Source organism: Salvelinus alpinus, chromosome 16 (genome assembly GCF_045679555.1).
Source record: "Salvelinus alpinus chromosome 16, SLU_Salpinus.1, whole genome shotgun sequence".
NCBI classification, from domain to species: domain Eukaryota; kingdom Metazoa; phylum Chordata; class Actinopteri; order Salmoniformes; family Salmonidae; genus Salvelinus; species Salvelinus alpinus.
In genome coordinates, this window is record NC_092101.1 from 9,255,797 (window position 1) to 9,278,028 (window position 22,232).

Sequence of the window (22,232 nt, forward strand, 5' to 3'; positions counted from 1 at the left end):
GTGTGTGGAGAGAGAAGGGAATAGAGAGCAGTGAGCCTGGCAACGGTCTCCAGGGACACAGTAACTGGAGTTGGATTTGTGTATGTGTGCTCTACTGCTGAAGTGTCTGTCTGTCCGTTAGAAATGTCCTGGCAGTAGATCAAAAGTTTCAGAAATTGTGTTTTTACTCAACGTGAAAGTGAGAGAGCGTGGTTATTAGGTCCTGGGGTGTCATGTTTGTCACGGATACACCCCGGTACTGATGCTCATTCTGTTCACCAGTTCCGGAGGTTTACGTCACCGGCTTTCTAGGCTTCACTGAACGGGATTCATTGTCATCAATCCCCGGACTGTCTTGTGTGATTACACACACACCTGGTTCCCATTTCCCCTGATTAGTATGCTATATATGTGCCCTCTGTTCCCTCGGTCTTTGTGTATTCCTGCGCGACAATTTATACCAGTGTGACAATGTTACCATCACACAGGGGGGGGGGGTCATGCTATATTCATCAGAAGACATCAGAGGTGTGTTTATACCTGCCTCATCTAACTCAACCTAATTTATCTTTCATTGGGGAGCACATACGAAATATACCCCAACCCTATGGCGCAGAATTGTCGTTTTAAGTTCCTAAAAAGTTGGAATCCGTTGCGGTGACACGGCCACGTCCGCTTGCGATATTACAACAACAAAGACACTCCTTCACACAACCACCACGGTTTTCTTTTCCTCTGACATCATTGCACACAGGATAGAACAGCAGAGTACCACGGCACTGGATGCACATCGCCTCTGTTCGATAAACAAAACAAACAACAATAACAAATGCGCCAAGGCAAACACCTTTAGTGCAGCTCAGCTTTAAAGTAAGTGGCGTAGTAGGGGTTATTTACTCTTTAAGCCATGGCATTGTTCAATACTCGTTTCTGATTGGCTAGAAGGGCATTCTAGAGTGGGAAGTACATTACAACCTTATAACGACTCGTGTATTTTTGGTTTTTAGCGAGGATGACGTGATTCCCAAGGTCCATCTCTGGATGAACTGAGGAGGAATATGCCGTTTCCACCAATTGACGGAAATGGTAAGAAGCACAGTAATGAACATACACAAAGCCATAGCCTTATTTATACGTTTATCACATAGATATATTGGTTTATCTAGTCTTGAGTGTTCAATTTGGGTAAAAGAAGAATAAGCTATATCGTTATCTGTATTCCTAAAGCTATCTTCTCCGTTCTCTCTGTTCATGGTGTTGAACTGTCTGAATAGGTTTTAGTTGGTTTTTATATCTTGTAAATATTTAGGCATTTTGGGGGTTTTGAAAATAGTATAGTATTCCGTTAAAACCATATTTCAGCCTCAGAATGCTCAGTCAATTTGTGCTTTTATTTTCAATAAAATAGAGAAATCACATGGAGTTTCATTCTAGATGATTTGACATTGATATAATATATATGTAAACAATTCATACGTAAACAAGAAGAATCCTAACCAAACTATGCCAAACTAGGCGACAGGTAGCCTAGTGGTTATAGCGTTGGGCCAGTAACTGCAAGGTCGCTGGTTAGAATACCCGAGCCGACAAGGTGAAAAATCAGTCGATGTGCCCTTGAGCAATGTCACTTAACCCTCATTTGCTCCAGGGGCGCCGTACTACTATGGCTGACCCTGTAAAACACCACATTACACTGCACATATTCGCTGTTTGTGACAATAAACACCTTACTTATTAAATACAGGATTCATTATGAATGGCAACTGAAGAAATAAATGAACCAAGAATGATACAGGTATTAAATGTGTTAGCCTCAACATATTTTGACACAAACTGTTTCCTACATAGGGCATTTCACAATTTCTCCAATTATTATTACTTGTATGTTTAACCTTTAACCTTTTATTTAACTAGGCAAGTCTTTATTATTACTGTTTGTGTAGTTGTGTACAGTAGGCATTAATTGTATGTTTTATGTATGACATACAATGTTTTCAAATGAACGGGGTGAATTTTATTTCAACGCATGTCCATTAAATTGGATAAGAAAATTCTCTAAAGGAATACATTGTAATTACTTTGAAAGTTGAATGGAAATGCAGGGATACAATTTGTGACAACAGATCATGTACACATTGCAGATAAAGTTAAACAAATCTCTGGAGAGTTATCACAATGTAAAATATGGAAATCTATCTCATAAATCTTCTTTCTGTGTATAAATAATGAACATTATCTGTGTAATTAAGGTTATACATCCAGTATAAAGAGCCAACTGTATTTCCTCGCCAGTGCCAAACTATAATCCAATCAGGTCTTTGTCATCAACGCAAAAGTGTTGTGGTGCTTTAAGTCAGTGGTGGCCGGGAGTATTTCATTTTCTCTCCAAACCAATCATCACACAACCATGCCTTGCGAAGTGTGTTACGGTGCTTTGGGGCAAGCTGACCTCCACAAGGCTTAACGACTATGAATGATTTATGTATTTGTGCAGCGTGAATTGAGGGGTATCTGTTTACAGGGGGCTGGTGACAGCACCTGTGCTTTATACCTCCAGCAGACAAGGCCTCACTGTTTGTCCCCAAAAAGGGATAGTTGTAAACATCTATGCTACTATCAAAACCTTTATAAACACACACATTTTCATGACCCAGACTTTTTTGTTGGTAAAAAGGGGGAAATCATTAAAGCTCTTAGTAAACTCAAACGTGCATTCACAATTGTGGAGCGACTGTTCCTGCAGTGTCATCTCATGAGAACTATTACAGCAAGTTCATCTCAAGAATAACGCAACTTCGGAAAGAATGTGATGTCGAAGAATACCCTTCCAGGCCATCCTGCAGTCATCTGATTGTCTCACGTGCTTTATAATATAGATAGAGCAAACGTCATTCAAAATAATAGGCCTATGTGTTATCTTACTTTCTTGTTCAGATGTCAACAAATCTCCGATATATAGAAATTGAATAATTGTGCAGCTTACCCTTGTGCCAGCCTGTTGCTTTCTTCTAATAATTACCGTCAGTCGGTGCAGTTGTCAACAGAGGGTATGAGGTGTGGCCAAACAGCGAAGAGTCTTCCACTGAGCAGGTGCTCAGCTGGTCAATCAGCTGTAGGTCTTCTTTGTCTCCCCTCCTGCTTCCATCCAGTTGTTTGGAATGGAGCTGTACACTTTGGGAGTATTCCTGGCTCTCATTCTCAGATTTCGAAATGACTCTTAGCTCTGTTATTTCTGTAACCTCTGCAGCCTCTTGCTCTTTCGGTTCCTTTGTATCTTTGGTGTCTTCTGGTTCTCTTGATGTTGTGCCAGATTCAGAGTGATTCTCTGGACTCTCAGACGTTGTCAGGGCGTTTATCTCTTCCAATGTTTGTTGCTCGTCCAACCCAGAATTGTCTTTGGTTTCTTCAGTCTCTGCTGGATTCTCAATGATATTTTCAGGCCTGCCACTGGCAGCTGAATGGTTAGAGCCCTGTATACTTTCAACGTCAGTTTTGGACATTTCTGTCAGATCAGTTTCTCCCTGCATTGTCATATCTTTGTCCTTGTCATCCTCAGACATCCCTGTTGTTCCTTTGAGCTCCTCTGAAGAACTCTGACCCTCCTCCTGTGGCCCAGCTGTGTCTTCTCTGCTGCTGTGTTCAAGTTCAGTAGAGAGTGTGAAGAGAGTGACTTCTGTTTCTTCTTTCACCTCAAGAGAGTATTTCGTTATCCCAGTTTCACTGGCTGCATCGTCTCTTGAGTGAGTACTCCTGCGATCTGATTGGATCACTTCCACCTTGTTATTACTGTTTGACTCATTTTCATCTTTTGTTGATGGGGCTGCCTCTTTAAGTTCTGTTACTGTACTCTCAACAATGGTGTCACCTCCGCCTCCAACAGCTGCGCTCCTCTCTGAGGCATTGGTATAATGATCGTCAGGTTTCGGCTCTGGTGTCTTTGCCGTTTTAGTAGGTCTCTCTGGTCTAGAAAGTTCGGTCACGTGTTTTGGCGCTATAGCCCTGGCATCCGAATTAGACTCACTGATGACATTGTCAGAAGTAAAGTCATCTAGGGGCTCTATGAATGTCTCGAAGAACTTTGAGGATTGATGTACATTCACCCAGTTAGTTACAAGATCCCTATTGTCTCCTTTCTCCAAAGTCTCTGGAGTTGCAGCATGGTCCTCAGCTTTAACACTTTCCTCAAGTACATTAGCTTCTTTACCTGATGCACTGCTTTCTTTTTGTGGTGTTTCTGACTGAGGTTTGAGCACAACGCTGGCTCCGTCTTCAGATGGCTTGCTTGACCCTTCTGTGGATTCGTCTTCCGTTTTATGTTCTTTTTCCTTCAGATCTGATTCAGTCTCTGTAATATCTTCTAACTCCATAGCTCTGGGTTCTGAAGCTTGAGCTTGTGTCTCTTCAGAAACAACAATCACCTCTGTAGTAGCATCATTAACTTTCTCTTTGCCGTCATCCAAGCTATCTGTGCTTGTATCTGGGTTCCTATCTTCACTCTCAAGTGTAGCATCTACAATTCTGTCCTTTGACTGAGTATTTTGTTCAGACTGCTCTTGAGACTCCACAGATGTCTCTATCTCCTTGACATTCTTAGTCTCCTTATCAGCATTCTCTGACATAGCCTCTTCTTTGGATTCAGCCCCAGTGTTAACTGGCTCTGGGTCTCCTACATGTGAACCAGCATGGCTATCTCTGTTAGATTTCTCAGCCTTAGATTCTTTGTCTTCTGTGTCTGCATCCTGATCTACTTTGGTACTTTCACATTTGTCATTTGCCTCTTCCTGGTCTTTAGGATCTTCCTCTGTCTCCACCTTGTTTGGGTCATCTGTCTTTGTTTCTGACTCCATGTCCTTTTCATCTACCTTGTCCTCTCCTGTATTGTTTTTGCCTTGAGTATCTTGGTTTGTGGACTCTGTCTCCTCTCTTGCGGTGTCACTCTGAACTTCAGAGGCTGCAGCTGTCTCTCCATTCTCAGAATCTACCTCACTGTCCTTTTTCTCTGTTTCTTTCCTGCTGACTCGGGTCTCATCTCTGGCCGCAGTGCTATCGCCAACAATTGGAGCTGAGCCACTCTCTTTATCAGATTCATCATCCTCGTCCACATCACATACAGATTCTTGAACATTGTCTTTGATCTCAGTCTCTTCAACTTTGACCTCAATTGTTGTCATGTTTTCTCCTTCCTCTGCTTTAAGTTCACCGGCTTCCTCTGCATCCACAACATTTTCCTCAACTACTTCCTCTCCCTCTTTCTCTCCTGTTTCATGCTCAGATACATTTGCTGCTTTATTTTCTTCAACCATTTCCCCACTTTCTAGCTTGCCCTCTTCTTTTACAATTTCTTCTCCATCATTGTCTTCCTTTTCTGCCTGTCCAGCCTTCTTCTCTTCACACTCCACCTTATCTTCTACTTCTGCTGCCTTCTTGCTGTCATCTGTTTCTTCCTCCTCTGCCTTATTCCCCTCTGCATTTTCTCCGCCCTGTGTACCCTCTTCTGCGTTATCCTCCCCATCTTTCTCACTTCTGTCTACCTTACCCTCACTAACTTTCTCTTCATCTCTCTTAGCTGCTCCAGTATTTACTTCCTCAGTCTCTTCCTTTTCTTCTTTCTTATCATTTCCAGTCTTTTCACCGTCCTTTACTTTCCCTTCTTCAATTTGGGCAAAATCATTTTCTACCTCATCCTCTGTAGTCGTTTCTCCTCCAACTTCATCCTGACCAGCTTCTTTTTCTAGGCTGTCTTCCTTCATAGCCTCACCTGTGTCACTCTCAAGTTTGGCTTCGGTTTCTCCAGGTGCATCCTCACTCTTCTCAGCTCCCCCTGCTCTCTTTTCAGCACAGACAGTAGTATCTCCACTTTTCTCTGACACGCTGTTGGAATTATCTGCTGTGACTTCTGTCTCTGTGCCTCCAACCGTGTCCTCCTCCTCATCTCCCTGCCTGTCTTTGTCAGTTATAGACATCTCTTTATGGCTATGGGACTCTGAATCCTCTATGGGCTCTGCTTTCATCTCTACTGTTTCACTCTCTGCCACCTCAGTCCCTGCCTCACCCGTCACAGCTGTTTCTATCTCAGTCTTGCTCGCTGGTTCTTCTGGTGCAGATGACTCATCATCTTTAGTGCTTTTCATCTCCTCTGACTCACTAGGTGGTATGTCAGGATCTGCTGTGGTGTTCTCTTCCTGCTGCTCTTTACTAGTTACAGAATCTCTTGCTTTAGCTGGCTCGTCTGCCTGAAGATCCACAGCCTCATCTTCTTCCTGGTTGCCCTTAGTTTCTTCACCCTCTTCTTTCCCCTTTGTTTCTACTTTGCTGTCTGTCTCTTCTTGATCATCCGTCTCTGGACTGGCTTTTGGATCCTCCTCTTTCTCCTCTGTCACACCACTGGTTTCTTCAGTTATCTGTTCAGACTCCGGTGCACCATCTTCCTCCTCTTTCTTCAGCTCAGTCCCGACTTCTTTTCCCTCGGCAGCACTCTGTGAGGTCATTTCCTGTGCACTGAGTGAACTTTCCTCACACTTCACTTCCTCTGTACTGATCTGACGCTCCAGAGTAAAAGCCCCGGCTTGCTCTGGTTCCGTACCTGCGGAAAAAATAGGCGGTATGTGAGTGACCAATGAAATTTTCTCACACACTAAATATACTGCACAGGTGTTAAGGACAAATAACTGGAGCTCTTACCAATGGTGTCCTGATGTTGGTTTTTCTCAGTGGGGTCTTCCTCCGTCTCAGTGCTGGTGTCACTCAGCTCTGGTTCTGAGTGACTCTGAGCCTCCTTCAAAATGGCCTCTGCTAGTTTCTCCTGCACAGACTTGGCTTGGGTTTGGCGTGGGAAGGAGACAGAGACGTGAAGCATGCAATGAATGACCTTTACATGTCAACAAACACAAGCAGTATAATCATATACAAAAAGAACATCATGAGGAGCCATTAAAACAAAATAAACTGAAAGCAATGATTGGACATTAGACAGAACAAAGTAAAATGAAACTTCATTTCAGAGAGAGACTCATTTTAATATTTACATTAGCCAATTGAAGGAGAATAGTATAATGTATATCACATTCAGATGTTCAGCATGCATGAAATAAATGCAGGTTGACGTTTATTGTCATGAATCTGGCCCTGGAGGCAGAACTGACCAATTTCTGCTAGATAGGCCAGCTGCAAAGTAAAAATCAGCTATATTGTACAAATTCATGAAAACAAACATTTGCTTTTTGGTCTTAATTTAAGGTTAGGGTTTTAGGCATTAGGGTTAGCAATGTGGTTAAAGTTATGGTTATGTTTAAAATCAGATTTTATGAGTTTGTGGCTATGCCAGCTAGTGACCACTCTACAGAGCTGCCCCCAGACCAAGATTCATGACGAAAAACGCTAACCAGCTAAATAAACAAGCAAAAAGCAATACAGAGATAAAGTTCATGGGCCCAAACAAATAAAAAAAAATGTTTGGGTGTTGGCCAAAATTACATCAACAAAGAACACAGGAGAGCAAACCCAAAACAGACCTCAGCTCAGTATTTTCAGACGTAATTTGTCAGGTATACAGTACAAAGTTGTTAATTAAGAATGTTAAATCTGTTCAACCAATTCTGAGGAAGAACTACGGCGAAGTAATACAAATTCCTCAGAGGCATTCTACAGATGTAGGATCTTAATTTGATCACGCTGTTGCAGGGGAACTTTCCTGCAATCCAGAAAATGTAAAACTTGTAGAGTATTTGAGGTTTAAAAAGCCTCCTGAAGTTCGTAATTTCCACTTTGAAATGTTTGACTACAAAAAGGTCCTTGAATTATAATCCACATAATAATTCACATTTCCTGTTGCTTTGGGATTATTTTCCTGCTGTAGCAAACTGGCTCAAATTAAAACCCTACATCTGTACATTACAATGTTTATCAAATTAAAGTCCAAAAACACTGGCACGCACTTGAATACAAACACAGATGAGACCAAAAAAAGCATGTTCCCACTTAGCTCCAACAGCCATATTATTCATCATCACAATTACAAGGCGTGAAGGAGAATGAGAAAAGGACAGGCAGGTCCAAAATGCAGCAGGAAATGGTTTCTCCCAAGCAACACACAGAATCACCTTTTCCACCATCCGAACTGACTGTTATCTCACAATACTCAGAATTAAATCGATGGATTCTTATGTAAAGGCCTGTATACATGGAAATATATAAAGCTCAACTAATGTATTATATAGAAAAACTGACAGCTCTGATTATGGAAAAGGCCCCAGAGAGGGGAGGGGTACAGCTCTCATTCAGGCGAGTCTGGATGTGACGGTACATACTTACCCCTCTCAGGCGCCTCCACCTGTGTAGACTCACCCTCCGCCTTAGCCCTACTCTCCTTGTCTTCCTCCTTAGCCTCAGCACTCCCATCATCATCCCCTTTCCCCTCCTTCTCCGACAGCCCACTTGTGTCTGACACCTCAAGCTCTGTGGGTCTCGCTGTGGTGTCCCCAGGGCTGTACCCCAAGGTCCCTGTGTCTTCCTCCCCAGTCGAGGTGGTCTGGGGTGGGGTAGGAGAGCTGCTCTCTGTGGCTGTGGTGGTATCCTCTGTGGGTGGTTGGTCCGGATCAAGTGCTATGGTGGTGGGGTTGTCTTTTGCCTGTTCAGCCTGGGGAGGAGCCTCCTCTAGGTCAGCTGCCTGGTTGACTGCTTGGTCCTCCTTGGCCTCAGCCTCACTGTCGTCCATGTCACTTCCTGAGGAGCTGGAGTCTGACCTTGACCTTGACCTTCTCTCTTCTACAAGGGAGACAGTGTTAACAGGAGACAAAGGAATATAACATTTATCATTTGAAGAGCTAAGATCTACGATGAATGGATGAAGTGGGCTATATTTGGATTGAGATCTACGATGAATGGATGAAGTGTGCTATATTTGGATTGAGATCTACGATGAATGGATGAAGTGGGCTATATTTGGATTGAGATCTACGATGAATGGATGAAGTGGGCTATATTTGGATTGAGATCTACGATGAATGGATGAAGTGGACTATATTTGGATTGAGATCTACGATGAATGGATGAAGTGGACTATATTTGGATTGAGATCTACGATGAATGGATGAAGTGGACTATATTTGGATTGAGATCTACGATGAATGGATGAAGTGGGCTATATTTGGATTGAGATCTACGATGAATGGATGAAGTGGACTATATTTGGATTGAGATCTACGATGAATGGATGAAGTGGGCTATATTTGGATTGAGATCTACGATGAATGGATGAAGTGGACTATATTTGGATTGAGATCTACGATGAATGGATGAAGTGGACTATATTTGGATTGAGATCTACGATGAATGGATGAAGTGGACTATATTTGGATTGAGATCTACGATGAATGGATGAAGTGGACTATATTTGGATTGAGATCTACGATGAATGGATGAAGTGGACTATATTTGGATTGAGATCTACGATGAATGGATGAAGTGGGCTATATTTGGATTGAGATCTACGATGAATGGATGAAGTGGACTATATTTGGATTGAGATCTACGAGGAATGGATGAAGTGGGCTATATTTGGATTGAGATCTACGATGAATGGATGAAGTGGGCTATATTTGGATTGAGATCTACGATGAATGGATGAAGTGGACTATATTTGGATTGAGATCTACGATGAATGGATGAAGTGGGCTATATTTGGATTGAGATCTACGATGAATGGATGAAGTGGACTATATTTGGATTGAGATCTACGATGAATGGATGAAGTGGACTATATTTGGATTGAGATCTACGATGAATGGATGAAGTGGACTATATTTGGATTGAGATCTACGATGAATGGATGAAGTGGGCTATATTTGGATTGAGATCTACGATGAATGGATGAAGTGGACTATATTTGGATTGAGATCTACGATGAATGGATGAAGTGGACTATATTTGGATTGGGGTGTAAACTCGTCTATTAATTAATTTCCCTTTGATTATAAATCAAGATTTTTCAAGATTATTAACTAACCATCTTTGTCATCATCCTCACTGTCAGACTGGTCGTCTTTCTCTCTATCCTCTCCGTCTCTTTCTCTGGAGGGAGGAACACTTTTCTTGTCCTCAGCCTGCCCCTCGTCGTCCGCCTCAAAGTCCTCTTCATAGTCTGTTGGGAAAAACAAATAGGGCCTTATGACTCCATAGCATAAAAACTATTCTTGACATGATTAACTATCTGATTAAGATGATTTTAATCGTGTACCATAGATAGTTAGACAGAGCAACTACTTATTCTTCTATTATGGGGTGGCAGGTAGCCTAGTGGTTAGAGTGTTGGGCCAATAACCAGAAAGTTGCTGGATCGAATCCCTGAGCTGACAAGGAAAATATGTCTTTCTGTCCTGAGCAAGGCAGTTAACCCACTGTTCCCTGAGCGCTGAAGACGTGGATGTTGATTAAGGCAGCCCCCCGCACCTCTCTGATTCAGAGGGGTCGGGTTAAATGCAGAAGACACATTTCAGTTTAATACATTCAGTTGGACAACTGACTAGGTATTATTAATAATTTTCACAAAAATATTGGTAACTTATGCCTTGTTTATGACAGCCTATGATGGATGTTATGTCTTCATGTACAGTTGAAGTTGGAAGCTTACATACACCTTAGCCAAATACATTTAAACTCAGTTTTTCAATTCCTGACATTTAATCCTAGTAAAAATTCCCTGTTTTAGGTCAGTTAGGATCACCAGTCCCTCCTGCATCAAAGCACCCCCACAACATGATGCTGCCACCCCCGTGCTTCATGGTTGGGATGGTGTTCTTCGGCTTGCAAGCCTCCCCCTTTTTCCTCCAAACATAACGATGGTCATTATGACCAAACAGTTCTATTTTTGTTTCATCAGACCAGAGGACATTTCTCCAAAAAGTACGATCTTTGTCTCCATGTGCAGTTGCAAACCGTAGTCTGGCTTTTTTATGGTGGTTTTGGAGCAGTGGCTTCTTCCTTGCTGAGCGGCCTTTCAGGTTATCTCGATATAGGACTTGTTTTACTGTGGATATAGATACTTTTGTACCTGTTTCCTCCAGCAACTTCACAAGGTCCTTTGCTGTTGTTCTGGGATTTATTAGCATTTTTCGCACCAAAGTACGTTAATCTCTAGGAGACAGAACGCGTCTCCTTCCTGAGTGGTATGACGGCTGCATGGTCCCATGGTGTTTATACATGCAGACTATTGTCTGTAAACAATCTGTCTGTAAACAATTGTTGGAAAAATGACTCGTGTCCTGCACAAAGTAGATGTCCTAACCGACTTGCCAAAACTATAATTCGTTAACAAGAAATTTGTGGAGTGGTTGAAAAACGAGTTTCAACGACTCCAACCTAAGTGTATGTAAACTTCCGACTTCAACTGTAGCTGTTATAAAGGCTTTATAAATGCATGTAAGTGGGGCTACAGTAAAGTGTGACCAAAATGTCAATATAATATTGATATAACTCTCAGGTCTCCATCTGTGTAGCTCAGTGTACCGTCTTTGGGTTTGTCCTCCACTTGTGGAATGTCTTCTTTGATCTCTGTCTCCATGTCCTGTGGCTGAGTTGTCTCAGGCTCTGGTTGAGAGTGACTGTCTTTACCAATCATCTCCTGCTCCACCTCTGCAGTGTCCTTCCCAGTGTCTAGAGGGCGGGTGCCTATGATTTCCTCTTTGACTCTCTTTGGAGGAGGGGTGGGCTTCTTGTCTAAACCCAAGGCTATGATACACCTGGAAAATGAAAATGGACCTCACATACTGTATCCTTGTGCACCTGATAAGACTGCAGACATTGAACGTGTATCACTGAGATTTCATCATAATTGGTGATTAAATGACAAATTCAGATAATAGAGGTGCTAAAAAAAAAAGAGTTTGGATTGAATATACATTTTCGAAACACTCAGGATAACATCTTTGCTTTCGACATGACCACTCCATTCACAGACAGTAACACGTACTTTTGAAATCCTGCTGATACTGTATCTTACCTGTAGCAGGGCGAGGCTCCCTCCGTGCTGGAGAATCCAAAATGTCCGTGGCGGCCGCCTAGCCGGGAGCCCTTCCTGTGTTTGAACTCACAGCAGGAGCTGAGGCGCTCCACCTGCAGCCCGTTGAGAAAGAACGTCAGGCTGAAGGGGAAGCCACGGTGGCGCCGCGACACAAACTGGAACGTCTCTAAAATAAATAGAAGTAAAGTAGATACTTTGTATTGTAGTATTTCATATTTTATGGGATGTTTACGCAATCTGCATGCAAATGAAAAAAATGAAGTGCTATTAAAAAAGTGTCTTTTTTAATTTGGGCAAGACCGAATAGACCTGAATCTGTCTGTCACACACTCACTGACCTCCCTTCCTGCATGTTCCCATACTGACCTCCCTCCCGGACTCTGCCCTTGTACACACACAGGTTCTCTCCCCCACAGTGCTGCTGGAACACCTTCACCTCATCCCTCATGTCCATCAGGTCATGTGACAGGTGCACTGTCTTTCCAAAGAACACCATGCTCACACATACTTTACTCTGCACAGAGGTCCGCAGGAGGGTAGAGTCCTGGAAGCAAAAACAGATTTGTTTTCAATGTGTCCTGCGGCCTTGATAATACTGCGAAGGAAGAATTAAGTCAGTAAGTACCCGCTTGGGCCATTCGTTCAAAATGTATATACGCATGACTGTAAGTCACTTCAGATAAAAGCATTTGCTAAATTGCACATATTATTATTATATTACACTAAGTAAGCACCATAAAACCTGAATGGTTTCTATTGGGTATGATAGAAGTGGGCAGCTAACTTACAGTCACTGTGCCTATCTGGAGAGCCCTTGTAATCAAACTGTACTATAAATTACAGCTGTGCACTGGTACTGGAGCATAGTATATCTGAGAGAAGTGTGATTTGGTCTGACATAAAAATGGTTCACTGTGTGTTTATTGTAGAGAATAAAAAAAATGTATAGAATGTCCAATCAAAACGCATATTTTGACAAATGGGTAGAATTATGTTAATGATGTAGATAATCCTCTAAGAAAAGCAATGGTCCAAACCTAATTTCTGTATCAGATAAAAAAAGTTTTTAAAAAATCTGGAAAATTGCATCGCGTCAGCTAGGCTGGATTCTGTGCAAGAATTAAGGCTACTGGCTACCTGACAGGCTCACTTTCCCGTTGAACTCCTCATCTTTCTTCTCGAATCCACAGGACATAAAAACAATATAGAGGTAAGATGGATATCGAGTTTGAGACATGACATGTAGTAGTTTCATATTGTAGTATACACTTTTAATATTAAGCGTATCTCTGTGAAATATTAACAGAGCTTATACCAAGCTTTTTATTTTCAAAGCCTTTTACATTTAATTCAGCTCGTGTCATGCTAATTTAGCTCTTTGCAACTGTTAGGATTTATGTTTATGTACTATTGCCTGCTAGCATATTGTTTGAAGATGAATATTGTTTTGTTACACACATACACAAACAATACAGTGTGTGTAGGTGTGTAATGACTGACCAACACAGGCCATAAAAGCTGTGGTCAAGCTGGAGAGGGGAGGGGTGCATCTCTCTAGGCCAACCAGGGAGGTTAGGGCACTGACCAGTACCATATTAGGAATTGTTTGAGTGAAGAATCAAGGGGGAGACACAAGATGGAGCTAATCTACCCAGCAACCAGATGTGGACAAAGGAAAGCACTAAGGGGCTTGGACAAGTCCGGGTGCCACCAAAGGCGGAGCAAGAGTTTGAACCGCGCTCAGCCTCTACTATGATAGGCCAACTGGACGAGTTGGAACTAAAGCTGTCATAGTATAAGAACTGCTATTTGAGTACATTCTCTGAGCTACCCTACGCGGAGATACAGTGAACCCGTATATACGAAAATTGCATTTACCATTTATCGATTGAGTTTAATTAAAATACTTAAAACATATTCGGTGACTCTGAATCACATTTTGTCCTGATACCAGATGTGAACTGACGCAAATCTCTTTCACAACCCGCAGATAACGATTTTGAAGACGACGATCCCGAAATGTAAAATCCTCAACAGTTGTTACGAGAACCCTGCACCACTATGCCAACAGAGCTCAGTGATTATTATCGGATGTATTAGGTTACGAAATCTGCGATATAATGTTAGAGAAAGACCCCAATGAACAATTCAAAACATGAATAATCATATTTGTCTTGGTAAAATGTATTTTATATCATAAGAAAGTGAAATTTCATAACCAAAGCACGTCTCCAACAACTCTGTTTGTTTATTAATAAAGGTACGTGGTGGAGCTCACGACTGTGCTGATTCTATTTATTTTATACCAACTTTTTTCGCCCCGCACCCCATAAAATAGTGTGCGTTTGATCAGACTTGACTATAGAATGGTTGGACACTCTACCATTTGTCATCTGAAGGGTGGAGGGAACTATGGCTGAAGAGGTAGAGAGGGAGGAAGGGAGAAAAGAAGAGAGAGACCTCCGTCATTCCGGGGCCACTTGGGGCCGTGGTGGGGCGCAGTCTCCGTCCCCTGAAAGTGCCATTGGGGGTACCCTTAAAACTGCCCCTCTCTTTCCTCTTAGTCGGAGGTGGCACTGGGGTAACAAAGTTGTTGATGACTGGAAGGCGGTAGGGGGATATACCACGGGAAAACTCTGCCCCGGTCAAATGTCTTCTGGAGTCTTTGTCCATCTGGAAAGAAAATACAAAATTTCTGTGATAATTCCGCTTCAATTACAAGTTGCCCGGATACGGGTACGGGAATACAAAGGCAAGCAAGTGCAATAAAACATGCATGGAATTCTGACTAACGGCTAAAGACTCCACTGGTAGCCAACCCCGTAAGTATGTGTGTGTCTGTGTGTGTCTGCGTGCGTGTGTGAGTGCTATAGTGTTATAAATAATACAGTCGACGTTGGTGGTCTCACAATGCAGTTGAAAGGCTGGTCCGTTTCATTGGAGGAGTCATGGGGCCTGTAGGGGGAGGTGTGTCTGTGGGAGGCTGTGGTGCTGTTACTATGGATGGGCTTCAGACGCACCGGCCTCTGCATCTTCCCTGGAGCCGTGTTGGGTCGAGACGAGCCCGGCTGAGGCACACACACACATCAACCATACATTATTTTTTTTCTTTCTTTTCTTTTTTTACCCCATTTTTCTCCCCAATTTCGTGGTATCCAATTGGTAGTAGTTACTGTCTTGTCTCATCGCTCAACTCCTGTACGGGCTCGGGAGAGACGAAGGTCGAGAGCCATGCGTCCTCCGAAACACAACCCAACCAAGCCGCACTGCTTCTTAACACAGCGCGCATCCAACCCGGAAGCCAGCCGCACCAATGTGTCGGAGGAAACACCGTACACCTAGCGACCTGGTTAGCGTGCACTGCGCCCGGCCCGCCACAGGAGTCGCTAGTGCGCGATGAGACAAGGATATCCCTACTGGCCAAACCCTCCCTAACCCGGACGACGCTAGACCAATTGTGCGTCGCCTCTGGCAACAGCTCTGGTGGACATTCCTGCAGTCAGCATGCCAATTGCACGTTCCCTCAAAATTTAAGACATCTGTGGCATTGTGTTATGTGACAAAACTGCACATTTTAAAGTGGCCTTTTATTGTCCCCAGCACAAGGTCCACCTGTTTAATCAGCTTCTTAATATGCTACACCTGTCAGGTGGATAGATTATTTTGACAAAGAAGAAATGCTCATTTACAGGGATGCAATCACATTTGTGCAATCTTTTGTTGTTGAGAAATAAGCTTTTTGTGCATATGGAAAATGTCTGGGATTTTTTATTTCAGCTCATGAAACATGGGCCCAACACTTTACATGTTGCATTTATATTTTGTTCAGTGTATGTTTAACCAAGTGCTTTTAATGATATTTGAAGTATTTTCGGCAACACTATATAGTAAGATTTGAACAAGCCCCGACATGCTTGTGATACATCTGTTTGCAGATTTTGTCAAGCGACAGCATCTAACTTCTAGTAAATACAACGATCAAAGCCAGAAAAACCAAGGCAGGCGTTCACCCCTCGACATATGTTGATTCAGCCATTAAGCTGAATCTTACATTACCACATCTTACATTTCAAAAGCGTGAGATAAACTTGTGTAATCCCACCACTTCACGTTGAATACACTCTTAAACGAGACATTGAGCAAACACAAGAGAGAAGTGTTCTTCAGACCTGCTGACTAGAATGTCAACACCAACCTGGCAACTATCTCAGCACGTACAGGCTATGTTTGCATCCTAAATGGCACCCTATTCCCTAGATAGTGCACTACTTTTGACCAGGGCCCATCCCTATATATGGAATAGAGTGCCATTTGGGATGCACAGGCCATGAATCAGCTCCACACACATCCATCAACATACAGCCTATAGCTACCAATGAAATACATTTTCCATGGCTGCTGTGTGGTTGAAACAAAGCTCAATTGGCTACATGTGTATAACTCTGGTAACAATAACTCTTAAAACGTCAAACGTGATCAAGTTTAGAAACAAACATCATAATCGCCAACACTGATACTTATTTTCCGAACCGTTGTCACAACTATCCGGCATTACCTTGTCACAATAATGCGACTCTTGAGCAATCATTATCAAAATTGTTATTAGAGATCCTAGTTGTGCATTTGCCTTAATTGCTATAGTCTCAGAGGCATCACTCACAGATTCCGAGGATTCAGAGTGCTCCCCCTCTGGCCCAGAATGCTGTGCGTGGGAGACCCTGGGGCCCGTGGGCGGCCGTGGAGACAGGATATGGATTACCTCCTCCTCGTACCTCTTGGAACGTTCCACCTTCACCAAGACAAAGACTATGGTTATAATGGCTTTACTCACGACTCCCTCCAAAATGCATGAGAGACATCGGGTTGCATACGATTATGTTTGATACAATAAATTCAAAGGAGTCACAGGTTATACAGAATATTCATATCCAAATGAGGCACCTTGATTTTATGCACTCTCTCCCTCCGGGCAAAATCCTCCAACTTCCTCTTGATCTCGATCTGATGGAGACGCTGGATGACAAGGACAATGTTTACGTTACATGCAGAGGTAGGAAGAACCCACCAATCAGAACAATGGGATCATGGTCTCTAGGACAGGGGTCATATTCAGGAGTGTAAATGCAATTTTATTTAGGCTAAATCATATTCTTATTGTTGTATGTTTGAATTATTTAATGTATTGATTGTTGCTGCCTTCTTGGCCAGGTCTCTCTTGAAAAAGAGACTCTGGCTCTCAATGGGCTTTCCTGGTTAAATAAAGGTAAAACAATTACTAAAATAAAAAACACTAGTGGGGGGAGGCAAAACTGACCCATGGTCAGCGTCTAGGGGCAACTTCTCCCTACTAGCCCTCTCACCTCCATGTCCAGCACCTTATGGAAGATGGCCTGGGCCAGGCATTCCCTCACATGCCTCTGGTGCGCCCTCTGCATCACATTGTGTCTGTACTCTTTGTCTGGGACAATCCGCCCACTCCTGGTGATCTGATAGAATATCACAATTCACATTAGGAAGTGTTATTATTAGCCTTGTACGGTCCTCAAAAGAAGATTTTTACTATCTTACCATTCGGTCTCCCATACACTTCAGTATCATCACTACATCATGATCATCATCAATACAAAACTGGTTGTTTGGATCCTGGATGCTGATTGGACGAGCAGCGTTCCAAGCCATGCTGTATTGGCCGTCGCAGACACACCTATGCCTGCTCTCTCAACTCGGTATTATTTCCCCTTACTTCAAAGCCTACAGTAGCATTTCGTTTGGTTCAGCGTTGGTTAATATAAGACTCGCTGTCTGCCTGTCCAACCTCAGAAACAATGTTTCACTTTTGAATTTCGATCTGTGTAGTACCATACATAGAGTGAACCATGCCCAAACGAGACGATACAACTTTTTATGAGCCAGTCGAAATCACACATCAACATCATTATCATGGACATACAGGCTGGTTCCAGGCATAGCTAAAATCCTTAGCCTGACCAAAACATTAAGAACACCTTCCTAATATTAATCCCCCCACCCACCTTTTTGCCCTGAGAACAGCCTCAATTCGTTGGGGCATGGACTCTACAAGGTGTTGAAAGTGTTCCCCGGGAATGCTGGCCCATGTTGACTCCAATGATTGACTGGGTGTCCTATGGGTGGTAGACCATTCTTGACACACACGGGAAACTGCTGAGCGTGAAAAACCCAGCAGCGTTGCCGTTCTTGACACAAACCGGTGTGCCTGGCCCCTACTACCATACCCACTTCAAAGGCACTTAAATCTTTTGACTTGCCCATTCACCCTCTGAATAGCACACAGACACAATCGATGTCTCAATTGTCTCAAGGCTTAAAAATCCTTCTTTAACCTGTCTCCTCCCCTTCATCCTCACTGATTGAAGTGGATTTAACAAGTGACATCAATAAAGGATCATAGCTTTTTCATAGCTTTCACAAAGAGCAAGTATCCTTAATGTACAGTATATAGTATATACAGTATATATATATATATTACTGTACCAGTCAAAAGTTTGGACACACCTACTCATTCAAGGGTTGTAGAATACATTGTAGAATAACAGTGAAGACATCAAAACTATGAAATAACACATGGAATCATGTAGTAATCAAAAAAGTGTTAAACAAATCCAAATATATTTTATATTTGAGATTCTTCAAAGTAGCCACCCTTTGCCTTGATGACAGCTTTGCACACTCTTGGCATTCTCTCAACCAGCTTCATGAGGTAGTCACCTGGAATACATTTCAATTATCAGGTGTTCCTTGTTAAAAGTTCATTTGTGGAATTTCTTTCATTCTTAATGCATTTGAGCCAATCAGTTGTGTTGTGACAAGGTAGGGGTGGTATACAGAAGATAGCCCTATTTGGTGAAAGACCAAGTCCATATTATGGCAAGAACAGCTCAAATAAGCAAAGAGAAAAGACATGAAGGTCAGTCAATCCTGAAAATATCAAGAATATTGAAAGTTAATTTTTTACCTTTATTTAACGAGGCAAGTCAGTTAAGAACAAATTATTATTTACAATGACAGTCTAGGAACAAAATAATAAAGAAAAACCCTTGAATGAGTAGCCGCGTCCAATCTTTTGACTGGTACTATATATATCTTAGGAACTCAGTCTGGATCTCAACTTACTATTGAGAGTAAGAATAGTAGAATACACCAGGTGCAATTTCAAAATGTGTTTGTGCATCAGCAGTTTTTCTCTTGCTATGTCAGTCACTGACAGTCACTCAATTTGCCATGATCTCCACTCCATGGCAAAATGAGTAGAATTGCAGGAAGCTTGCTTTAAAGGTCCAGCTCAGCTGTTTTTTTATCTCGATATCAAATCATTTCTGGGTAACAATTATGTACCTTACTGTGATTGTTTTTAATTAAAAGGATAAAAAAAGAAACAAAAAATAGCTTCTTAGCAAAGGCATTTTCTAAAGAAAGAATTTAGCTAGGACTGTAGTCTTGTGCCTTATTGCTTAATCACCATCATCATCATTAGCTCTGGTCCAAGGCGTTACGTGTGGCTTGTAATGCCCGGGACCAAAGCTACATCATCATCAACTAATACAAACTTTGAGGGGAATGTTGCTGATGAGAGTTAACCACTGGTGTACTTGACGTACCAGGCCAACTCTCTGGAGATGTCTCCTGATCCGGGTGTTGTTGAAGTATCCAGTAAGGTGTTTGTCTGTCAGACTGTTGTAGGCTGAGAGTAGCCTAAAGAGAGAAGGCAAGTCCTATTACATTATGACAGAAAGGCTATTTATTTTGTTATGTGAAAACATCATACGAACTGTATCCATTTAATGTGCCTAATATGTCATGCATCAGTAACGTAATTAATTTGGGCTGTTCTCCTTTATAGTGGGTTGTATTATGGATTGAGAATACCTGTCTAATGAATTATAGTGGTTCACCAGTCTGCATCACCTCTGAAAGTAACAATTATGCTTCATTTCATCATTACAACATCTAGCCTAAATGTCAATGAATCATCTGCGCCATTAGTAAAATTAGTTTAAAAAAAAAAAAAATCCATGTTGTTGTTTTTGTCATTAACTAGGCTATCATGGTGTCAGGTCTACCCTCGGATGTGTTCAACTTCAATTCTGCCTAGCTCTTTCCAACACAGACTTGATTTCCTGAAGCGTTAGTCATTGGGACGACAGTATCCCCACAACTTTCGGCTCTATTACCGGTGTCTGATGACCTTAGGAATTAAGGGATGGATAGCGCACTTAACCCAATCGCCCTTTTGTGCCCATGTCTTTCTCTCCTGCTCTAAATAACATCGGTACGGATTTCTCATCCGGATAGGGTCACCAGAGCTTGTCCAAGAGCATGGGATACATTGTCATCCTATACAAAGATATTCTGAGTGGCCAAATGATTTAGATAAAATACCATATTGGTTTCCTTACCCTGTAAGCATTCTATGGACAAGGTACGACGGCAATCCTTGCTTTGGTTTGTCTGACCACATCTTTTTTTTTTTTTTTTACGTGTTTCACAAATCCAGTACAAGTCAATGGAAACAATATAAGCATTTTCACGCTTCACGTCCAAATCATCTCTAAGTAACAAAATCATTTAAATATTTTATTTGATACTTTAGGACGACTTGGACATAAAGTGTGGAAATGCTTATATTGTTTCCATTGACTTGTATTAGATTTGTGCCACAAATGCTAAAAAGTTATAATTTGAAACAGTGGCCAGGTAAACAAAACCAAGGTTTGGATTTCTGTCATACGGAAATTAATATGTATTTTGTAATTTAAGTAAACTATCCCTTTAACACAACACCTAGTGAGTTTGTTAAGATCGGATCTCTTGGTGTAATGGCTAAAGTAAGGTGATGAAATTCACTGGACCAGCGTTCAAGTCCCGGTTGGGGCGACCCCCTGAATTCACAAAAAAACTGTTTTTGTCATAAGAGGGATGACGGACTTGAAGCCATCCGAGAGGCGTATACACACGAGGAACTTGGTTTATAGAAGCGTGGGACACGCTTTACCGAAGGAAGGGGTAATGTAGCGACCTGAACGCAACAACTTGTGATCTCGTCAAGAGGTTCGGATCTCTTGGCCTAACCGCCAAGGTGTTGCAATGACAGTAGCTGGACCAAGGTTAAGTTGCTATTTGCTAAACTATAATTAGCTATAAAGTCCTTAACAACTTTTATATTGTATATGAGCCACGTTACAATTCCCACCAATTCAGTTACGCCTAATGGCGAGATGCGTAGGGTGTAGGCTATGCCTTTCACGCCGGTGACCCGAGTTCGCGTCCCGTTCTTTCCATTCGCTACTAATATTTAATGTACACTCAATTCCATAAAGCCAGGCATTTTTTAAACAGAGTCCAATAGCCTATGAATAAAAAAATATTTGAAACATGAATAATAAAGTCTTAGAATTGTCAACAAGTAGGCTACCCTATCGTTCGCGTCTGTAGACATGCCCTACTAAAACCTCTATCATCACTAGGGAACGTCAACCTGTAGAAAATTTCCAAAGAATGGCACCTACCCTGGGTATAGGTGACTCATGATTTCGGGATGCAGTTTCATATAATAAACGGAGCACTCCGGGTCGGAAGACTGTCCTCCTTGCTCAAATACATGCAAATATAGAACCAGACGACAGAATACTGTCCTATTCGAATGCCCGACTTGGTAAACCCAGACTGTACTTGCTACACTTCTTTCCGAGCGGAACTGATGACAATTTCCCCGTTGCTATGGAAAGTCACGTGACGATGCTATCGAGGAGGCTGGTCTCCACTTACAACTACAGTAAGGATTATTTTCTTTTTCTGCAGGGTATTTTTCTATTGTATTTTATTCTAGAATAAAAAAACATGTCTGAATTATTGGACCTACATTATATTATATTCTATCCATTATCAGATATGCATGAACCCAATCTGTCGTTTTTTTGTTTAATTTATTTTGTATTTTATTTGTTATTATAATGATGTAGGTAGCAACCCTGGACTGTATTCAGAGCCGGACTGGCCATAGGGCAGTTCTGGCAAATGCCAGATGGGCTGGGTCATCTTTAGCCTACTGGGCCTGTTGAAATTGGGGGTTTTGCACAAAATGTATTTATTGGGCTGATAATGGGGGCATAGAGGTATAAAAAATGGTCCGGTGTCAGAAATGCCAGAGACGATTTCTGGTCCCAGTCCGTTCCTGACTGTATTCAATTCACCTCTACAC

At 42.1% G+C, this 22,232-nt stretch overlaps 1 protein-coding gene across 1 annotated transcript; it reads right to left on the reverse strand.

Annotated features, from left to right (window-relative positions):
• Positions 1-1,349: 1,349 nt before the first annotated feature.
• Positions 1,350-21,717, reverse strand: erich3 (glutamate-rich 3). Its single transcript, XM_071344664.1, has 15 exons — positions 21,541-21,717; positions 19,633-19,726; positions 17,356-17,481; positions 16,937-17,008; positions 16,656-16,784; positions 14,905-15,063; positions 14,456-14,668; positions 12,362-12,539; positions 11,975-12,161; positions 11,482-11,714; positions 9,983-10,117; positions 8,290-8,742; positions 6,661-6,795; positions 2,963-6,562; positions 1,350-2,842 (listed from the first exon to the last, which is right to left on the reverse strand). The coding sequence occupies exons 1-14, from the start codon at positions 21,579-21,581 to the stop codon at positions 2,988-2,990; spliced, it is 5,730 nt and encodes a 1,909-aa protein (XP_071200765.1). The 5' UTR covers positions 21,582-21,717; the 3' UTR covers positions 1,350-2,842; positions 2,963-2,987.
• Between the last annotated feature and the right edge of the window lie 515 nt (positions 21,718-22,232).